The sequence below is a fragment of the Haemorhous mexicanus genome, chromosome 6 (assembly GCF_027477595.1).
Source record: "Haemorhous mexicanus isolate bHaeMex1 chromosome 6, bHaeMex1.pri, whole genome shotgun sequence".
NCBI classification, from domain to species: domain Eukaryota; kingdom Metazoa; phylum Chordata; class Aves; order Passeriformes; family Fringillidae; genus Haemorhous; species Haemorhous mexicanus.
Window position 1 is genome coordinate 22,152,161 of NC_082346.1, and position 9,321 is coordinate 22,161,481.

Genomic DNA, 9,321 nt, shown 5'->3' on the forward strand with positions numbered 1-9,321 from the left:
TCCTTAGATGGAGGGCTTTGTATGTCTGAAAAAGACTATTTTTTTTGTAATCTGCAAGGTGTCAAGGGCACTGATGTCCAACCTATTTTAACTGAGAATTCAAGGAACTTATCTGGAGTTTTTATTCCAAGAATAAATGAATTATTTTATTCAGAAGGGTTCCCAAATCTGTAAGGCTCAGGCCCATTATCACGTATTCATTTCCAGGCTGTAACAGAAACAAATGCAAAAATGCTTTTCTCCACTCGGTGGTGCCAACTGCCCAGGAAAAACATTTTCCAGTAATGGATCTGTGCAGCTCAAACTGTTCAGCAACTGTGCTCTTATGGACACAAAACACGCCCAAAGCTGTAGCAATTTGAGATCAATTAAAATCTTTAGCTGCCTGCTCCATCCCTATGAGACAATATTTTTCTAAGGTGATTTCCTGTGTACTTGGAAGAAAAGCACTTGACTAGGCTTATGTATGCTCATGTGGTTCCTTTGATAAGGAAGCTGATGCCTGTAGAGTGGGGTTTTGCATGGGAACTCAGGCTCCTGGGGGGACGGAACAGGCAGCCAGCCACCCATGAAGTTTTGAATAAGCACCCCAGAGGGAGAGATCTGCTAAACTTCTCAAAGAGACTCAAATTCCTCAGTCCTAACAATGCACATTGTCAGGGAACTGTGCCTGCCATTTCAAGATAAGAGAGGAAATCAGTCTGTGACTGCAGAGAGTGATTTTGATTGATATCTGGCATTGCAGCTCGACCTGGTATTATTTTTTAAAAGGTCTCTCCAAGTGCTAGGGAGTGAATAGTAAAATAGGTAGGTTGTTAGGAAGTTCAGGCAAAACAGCAGAGTAGTGAGCTCAGGCCCTAGCCATCTAATGTTCTCAGATGTCCAGAAATGCCTCAGCCATGACATCCTTGTCCCACACTGCCTTGGCCTGGAATGACATCTAGGGCTTCTGTTCTACTTTAACCTGACATTCAGATGTTTCTGATTGGGATTTATTTCATATTAGGGTTTTGTGTGTGCCAGGATCTGAGTAAGGATTTCAACATTTGTCTCTACACCCTTTTACTTTCTCCATGCATTGCAGATTCCATAAACACTTTGTTTCCTTTCTCCATACATTACTTGCTTTGGCATGAATCTTTACACTGGTTTGCAGGCTTTGTTAGCCTCTTGTGTAGCACAAAGACTCAGGACTAACCACTTCTCCAAGATACCATCTAACAAGAATAGCTTGAGTCAGAATGGCTGGAAAAGGACCAGGAGGTGCTGGTTGACAGTCAGCTCAAAATGAGCCAGCAGTGCCCAGGTGGCAAAGCAGGCCAGTGGCATCCTTGCCTGAGGCAGCAATAGTGTGGCCAGCAGGACCAGGGAAGTGATTGTTGCTCTGTGCTGGGCACTGGTGAGGCTGCACCTTGGATCCTGTGTTCAGTTCTGGACATCTCACTACAAGAAAGACATTGCTGGGGCAATGAGACTGGTGAAGGGTCTAGAAAACAGGTCTTATGAGGAGCAGCTGATGAAGCTGGGGTTGTTTAGCCTGCAGAAGAAGAGGCTCAGGGGAGACCTTATTGCTCTCTCCAACAGCCTTTCTTTCAAGGACTTTGTACCAAGGTGGGCTCGGGCTATTTCCCAAGTAACAAATGATAGGACAAGAGGAAATGGGCTCAAGTTGTACCAGGAGAGGTTTAGATTGGATATTAGGAAAAAGTTATTCACCAAAAGGGTTGAAGAGTATTGGAACAGGCTGGCAACAGAAGCTGTTGAGTCACGATCCCAAGGGGGTATTTAAAACACATGCAGATGTGTCACTTAGGGAAAAGATTTAGTGGTGGACTCGGCCGTGTTAGTTTTGTGGTTAGACTGATGATCTTAAGAGCCTTTTCCAGCCTAGAGGCTTCTATGATTCTAAGAACTGAAAGCGTTGTAAGATCAGAGTAGATAAAAGAGTGTGTCCTCTCACCTATTTTAGCTATAGCAAATATCAAGTATTACAAGTTTTGCTGATTTCCTTCTGGCTGACAGCAGATGCTGTCAGGTAAGAGGTGCATTAACAGGGAGATCCTGAGCCACAATGTAAGCACTGTGGCCTCCCTCAGACACCTTCTCAGGGAAAAGTGTGCAAGTCAGAAATGGATTTTGAATCCTGCAGGATCACAAATTCCCTGGAAAAAGGGAGATGCCTGGGTATTTATGTAGTTTTACTGCTATTGCAAATTCCTACTTCTGGAGTGTGAACTTACATCACAAATTCCTACTTCTGGAGTGTGAACTTACATTCATGTTTGAAAGGACCTGATGGATCACTAGAATTTTTGCACAATGCTGTGTGTGGAGACTGAAAACTTTCAGGGTGCTGTTATAGGACAGCATCTTTCCAGTTTGAGTCAGCTTTTGAGATAGTTGCTTTGTGGAAACTAAACATAGGTTTTCTTCTTGGGCTTTCAGGAGGAAGACTCTACTGGCCACTGTTTGTGGTCACTTATAGCCCATACCTAGTGTAATACCTACCAGTTAATCAATAAATATGTAACTAACTTTTATATTGATGATTTGTCCTGCCTGCTTAGGGCATTCAAGACCCCAGATACACATTACTGAAGAGGTAACATCCATGAAAATTAAATACTGGTATCAGAAGCACAGGCATTTTGTGATCCCTGTTGTCATTCACCCAAACTGGAGAAGGTTGGCTGGGGAAGTGAGACATTGGTCTTCAATGAAATAGCTTTGATGTGGAACACCAGGGTGACCAAGACTAGGTTCTCCTCTCAGAGAGTTAACAGTGAAGAAACCAGTTATGAAACTACAAAGAAGAAAGCCAAAAGCAAACTTTGTGTTAAAAAACAGTGCAGGTGCTCCTCAGAGAGAGTCTGCATACTTATCTCAGAGCCCAGGAGTCTCACACAAGACGACCTTGTTTATATGAATTTTGTGGTTAAGCCTCATAAATTGCCAGGTGCCACCTGGATTTGAGAGTTCTGTATTGTGTTCAGTTCAAATAAACTGTGGTTAGCCCCAGTGTTGTACGGGGAACTCAGAGGGAGAAGGATAAGTGAGATAAACAGCACTGCAGTGTCTTTAAAAAGCAGAGGGAACACAGAAAGAGTGAGAGCACACATGAGAGACAGCAAACAAGCTTGACATTTGGAACAAACTGGGCAGGCACAGCAGCAGCTCTACAAACTGACAACGAGCTGAAGGTAGGCTAGCAGTATTAATGACAGCATCCCAGATGCTTGTAGGACATCCCAGTGTTGGCTCCTTGGCCTGGTTTAATGGGCAGGTCAGTGATTTTATATGTGCTTCCTCACTTCAGAGGTTGTTCTGTTCATTCTGGTGAGCCTTTTTTATAAAGCAAAGTCTTCCATGATGTTAAGAAAAATATTGCAATCTTGCTTGTCTTCAGAAATGTATGAAATACTGTGATCTGGGGGAAAACAGGGATTTATTTTCCCTTTTCAAGGAAAAAGAGGTGATACTGAACACAGCTGTTTGAGTTGATTAAATAACCATGGATGGAGATTCATGCCTGGGGTTCCCTCTGTACGACTCTGAGTGGGGTAGGCAAGGTGAAAAAAGATTGTTCAGCATGACCCCAACTAGAATAACAGAACACAGGCACATTTTGCATTAGTGGCAGGAAATATTCCTAGCACTGGGAAAATTTCTTGCTCTCCAAAGAGAGCTGCTGTAATCTCCACTGCCTGGGAGCTAGACAATTCAAAAGTATTTGATGAGTAGCCTGTTGGCAACAATTAACCAGTGCAGAAGGTGAAGGTCTGGTAACCTGAGAGGGCATATTTGTCATTCATTTCTTCCAGGACATGTTCAATGAAAGAGGAAAAGAAAAAAATGCTTGAACTTTCCTTTAGCATGGATAAACCCTGTCAGATTCATTTGAGCTGGTGATTAGTAGTAAGAGTCAGGTCATGGCTTTGGAGATGAGTATGGTGCTGCAGTGGCACTTACTCAAAGGGTCAGAAGAGCAGAGAAAGTATTAAATATTTTGCATTAAATGTATGCTGTGCTGGCTGTTTCTTTACAATGACTTTGATGTCATCCTGAAGAGGCATTACTCATGGTTTAAGAGATTCTGAAAGTGCTGCTGATGATGGTGAAATTGCACAAAATTGCATAGGGTGTTATGTAGAAGAGAAGGATCTGTGGGCAGTATAGGGAAACTAGGTATTCAATTACTCTGCAGGGTAGGAACACAGAACTGTTCAGGGGAAATGGGTTACTGCTCAGAGCATAAATTTCACCAAGTCTGTCACAAGATGCACACAAGAAAGTGAGACAGTCGTAATGCTCTGAATACATCTGTGCACAGCTGCACCTCACAGATCTGTGAAGAGCAGAATCCAAGCACACTCCTAGCCAGGCTGGATCAGCAATGGGCAGCAGGGGACTGCAGTGCAGACAGAGATTTTTAGGAGTATAGGCAGCTGGACAGAGCGATGTGGGCAGATGGGGACAGTGGTATGGGCAGCTTGATCTCGGTGGGGTGGAGTGAAGAGAAGCTGGGATGAAAACAAACCTAAATTTTAGTTGCCAAGCCTAATGAATGATTTTAAAGTAAAACTCAATTCTTCAGGAAAGAGCTAATCAGACTGGTATGTTATTCTGGATGTAGAACTTAATTAATGCATGCAGTCCTTTCCCAATAGACTGTGAAGGGCTGTACTGAAATGATACTTTATTGAAAGGTTATAGATGAAATAATCCCAGAAACACTGGGCATCATCACTTTGAACCATGACTTGGATGTATTACCTAATGAAGGACACCTTCTGAAAAGACACCAAACTGAGATTTCTAGCAAGTTATGTGGATTACTAAGTGATGATAACATCAATAAAAGAAATCACAGCTATGTAATTTCTAGTTCTAGTGCACTGTCTTAAGGTACAGTCTTCCTCATTTTTATTACTCACACACCAAGCAGAGCAGTAAAACCAGAAAACATAGAAATATGTCAGAAAACATAACTGGATTTTCTCTATACTGTTTGTTTACCTTGTGCACTTCTCATAGCCAGGTAATGAAAAATAGGTTATTCACTCTTGTTTCTATACAATTTTATTTTCTGGGTCTGATGCAGTAGCAAAAAGTTTCCGTGTTTGAGGTGAAAGTCTTGTATTTATTTTTATACACACCATATTTCCATGGAAACCACATTGATATTACTTTTGGCTGCACCTCTATAAAAGCTAGAATTAGGGTCAAATTTACACAGACATTTTCAGATTTCCAGTACCAGTAACACTTACAGAGAGATCTCAGCAAAATACTTAAATGAATGACTAATATGCAATGTATAAATATTCTCTCATGATCAAACCTGAAGCCAGTATGCATTGCTGCATCCCCTTTGGAGTTCAGGGAACTGTAGTGCTTTGTATCAACAGAGGACACAGTCCTCCTGCTTTAATGGAGCTACTCATAGTCATTAAGCACATGCTAAAATACCTTACAAAACTGTGGCCTGAATAAAGTCTGAATAAATGTTGGGTTTGAGTGGTATGTGCTGTTCTGCCCATGTGGAATGCCATGTATGAAACACTTCTGACCAGACTCAGAAATGAAAAGGAACATGAGAGCAGTGGGTTTGCTGATTTAGATAATATAGCATGAACACACAAAATTCCACCTTTCAGACACCAATTGAGTTCAGTTTCACATTAAAAAAAATCACCAACTTTCAGAATGTAATGCTGTTGTCTATAGTAGCTTTACTTATTCTAAGCTCCATCAGGTAAAAGAAGGAAGGGGCAGATTTAGATGTTTACTAGAGGATGAATAATGGCTTCGTGTAAGGTGCACAGGTGAGCAAATAGACATATGATGCCTCAGGATCGAAGTCAAAATAAATTTGGAAATTAATCTTATATATTGAGTGGACAGCCTTTTAATTTGGAAATTAAGCTAACTTACATCTTTCTATTTCTCAGGTGATCTGGTGACATTGCAGTCTCAGGTGAGACTGCAATATCAGTAGCATCACAAATGGACCTACCTGAAGAACTTCAGCATACATATACAAAATTTTCTCAATGGAAATTCAAGCTCTTTAAATTGCGATCATTTGAAAAAACGGCCTCTGATGACAGCCAGCATATACACAAAGATCAGGCAGAAGAGGCTGTTTCTTCAAGCCAAGAAATCATCCTGCATGAAGATGAAGCAGTGCCAAAAGGAGAAAAGATGGAGTTAATGGGCAATAGGCAGGGACTTGAGGAAGATGCCCATGCCATGAAAACACAGGACAACAGAGCTCATCAGAACAATCTGAAGCAACTCTGCCGTATATGTGGGGTTTCATTTAAAACTGATTGTTCCAAGAGAACTTACCCAGTGCATGGGCCAGTGGATGATGAAACTCTGTGGCTTCTGAGAAAGAAAGAAAAAACAGCAACCTCTTGGCCAGATCTTATTGCTAAGGTTTTCAAGATTGATGTGCGAGGGGACGTCGACACTATCCATCCCACTCAATTTTGTCACAACTGTTGGAGTATTATACAGAGAAAATTCAGTAATACTCTGTGTGAAGTGTATTTTCCTAGGAACAGCACAATGGAGTGGCAACCCCATTCCCCAAACTGTGATGTCTGCCATACTTCCAGACGAGGAGTCAAGAGAAAAAGCCAGCCCCCAAGTGTGCAACGTGGCAAACGTGTCAAAACCACTGGGGAACGTGCTCAGCTAAACAGAGGTGTAAAGAACCAACAACTCAAGCAAGCACAGATAAAGAACAAAAATTTAATGAAAGAGATTGTCAATTGCAAGGATATACATCTCAGCACCAAGCTGCTTGTAGTTGATTACCCAGTAGATTTCATTAAATCCATTTCTTGCCAGATTTGTGATCACATTTTGGCAGATCCAGTGGAAACAACATGCAGACACTTGTTTTGCAGAACTTGCATCCTTAAATGTATCAGGGTTATGGGCAGCTATTGCCCCTCCTGCTGGTATCCTTGCTTTCCTACTGATCTGGTAATCCCAGTGAAATCCTTCCTGAACATCCTCGATAACCTGAGTATAAGATGCCCTGTAAAGGAATGTGATGAAGAGATCTCGCATGGAAAATATGGCCAACACCTCTCTGGCCACAAGGAGATGAAAGAAGGAGAGCTCTATAGCTACATCAATAAAGGTGGCCGACCGAGGCAGCACCTCCTGTCTTTGACGAGGAGAGCTCAGAAACATCGTCTAAGGGAGCTGAAACGTCAAGTCAAAGCTTTTGCTGAGAAAGAAGAGGGCGGTGATATAAAGGCTGTATGCATGACTTTGTTCCTGCTAGCTCTGAGAGCAAAAAATGAACACAAACAAGCAGATGAACTGGAGGCTATAATGCAAGGGAGGGGGTCTGGACTTCATCCTGCGGTCTGTCTGGCCATCCGAATCAACACATTTCTCAGCTGTAGTCAGTATCATAAAATGTATAGAACAGTAAAAGCTGTCACTGGGAGGCAGATCTTTCAGCCTTTGCATGCTCTTCGCACTGCTGAGAAAGCCCTCCTACCAGGTTATCACCCATTTGAGTGGAAACCTCCCCTGAAAAATGTATCCACTAACACAGAAGTGGGAATTATAGATGGACTATCAGGACTGCCACTCTCAATTGATGATTACCCAGTAGACACAATTGCAAAGAGATTCCGATACGATGCAGCCTTGGTTTGTGCCTTAAAGGACATGGAAGAGGAGATCTTGGAAGGCATGAAAGCAAAAAACCTGGACGACTATTTGAATGGCCCCTTCACTGTGGTAGTAAAAGAGTCCTGTGATGGAATGGGAGATGTCAGTGAGAAGCATGGAAGTGGGCCTGCTGTCCCAGAGAAGGCTGTTCGCTTTTCCTTCACAGTGATGAACATTTCTATAGCACATGGGAATGAAAGCAAGAGGATCTTTGAGGAAGTAAAGCCCAATTCAGAGTTGTGCTGTAAGCCCTTGTGCCTTATGCTGGCTGATGAATCGGATCATGAAACTCTGACAGCAATCCTGAGCCCCCTCATAGCAGAAAGAGAGGCTATGAAAAACAGTGAACTGCTGCTTGAAATTGGAGGCATCCTGAGAACATTTAGATTCATCTTTAGGGGTACAGGATATGATGAGAAACTTTTGCGGGAAGTGGAAGGGCTGGAGGCCTCAGGTTCCACTTATATTTGTACCTTGTGTGATGCAACCCGCTTGGAGGCATCCCAGAATCTGGTCTTCCACTCCATAACCAGGAGCCATGCTGAAAATCTGGAGCGATATGAAATATGGAGGTCCAACCCATATCACGAGTCTGTTGATGAGCTCCGTGACAGAGTGAAGGGCGTTTCAGCCAAACCTTTTATTGAGACTGTTCCCTCCATAGATGCATTGCACTGCGACATTGGCAATGCAACAGAATTCTACAGGATTTTCCAGATGGAGATTGGTGAACTTTACAAGAATCCTGATGTGTCTAAAGAGGAGAGGAAGAGGTGGCAGGTGACTCTTGACAAACACCTCAGGAAGAAGATGAACTTGAAGCCAATGCTGAAGATGAGTGGAAATTTTGCTAGAAAGCTCATGTCCAAAGAGACTGTAGAGGCAGTGTGTGAATTAATTAAGTGTGAGGAAAGGCATGAAGCCCTAAAAGAACTAATGGACCTTTATCTGAAGATGAAGCCAGTGTGGCGATCCTCATGCCCTGCCAAGGAGTGCCCAGAACTGCTGTGCCAGTATAGCTACAATTCACAGCGTTTTGCAGAGCTCTTATCTACAAAGTTCAAGTACAGATATGAGGGCAAGATTACAAATTATTTCCACAAAACACTTGCTCATGTTCCTGAAATCATTGAAAGAGATGGGTCCATTGGGGCCTGGGCAAGCGAAGGAAATGAGTCTGGAAACAAACTGTTTAGGAGGTTCCGAAAAATGAATGCCAGGCAGTCCAAGGTCTATGAGATGGAGGATGTCTTGAAGCACCACTGGCTATATACCTCCAAGTACCTCCAGAAGTTCATGAATGCTCATAAAACATTAAAAAGCCAGAACTTCACCATTGATTCAGGGGGTAGTTTAGGTGACTCCTTGCCGCTGGAGGTCTTGGAAAACAGTGATTCAGCAGAACTCTAAATGTACAGCCCCTTTGGTGTTGGGTTTGTGATGGTGTCTTCCTGCAAGGAATCAGATTCTTCTTCAAACCTGTAGAGGTACAGAGAAGTCTGAAATTTACACTCCCTCTTAAGGTGCTGAGAGGAGTTCATTTAATAAACAGCGTGTGTGTTGGGCATCTCCAAGAGGTAATGCACTGGTGCATTTACCAGTTGCTACATGAGATGAAAG

The 9,321-nt window shown here is 42.6% G+C and overlaps 1 protein-coding gene across 1 annotated transcript; it reads left to right on the forward strand.

Moving 5' to 3' along the window:
* Window positions 1-3,511: 3,511 nt before the first annotated feature.
* RAG1 (recombination activating 1) lies at window positions 3,512-9,111 on the forward strand. The gene is made up of 2 exons (XM_059848211.1): window positions 3,512-3,560; window positions 5,972-9,111. Exons 1-2 carry the CDS (start codon window positions 3,512-3,514, stop codon window positions 9,109-9,111), a joined length of 3,189 nt encoding a protein of 1,062 aa, XP_059704194.1.
* Window positions 9,112-9,321: the final 210 nt, after the last annotated feature.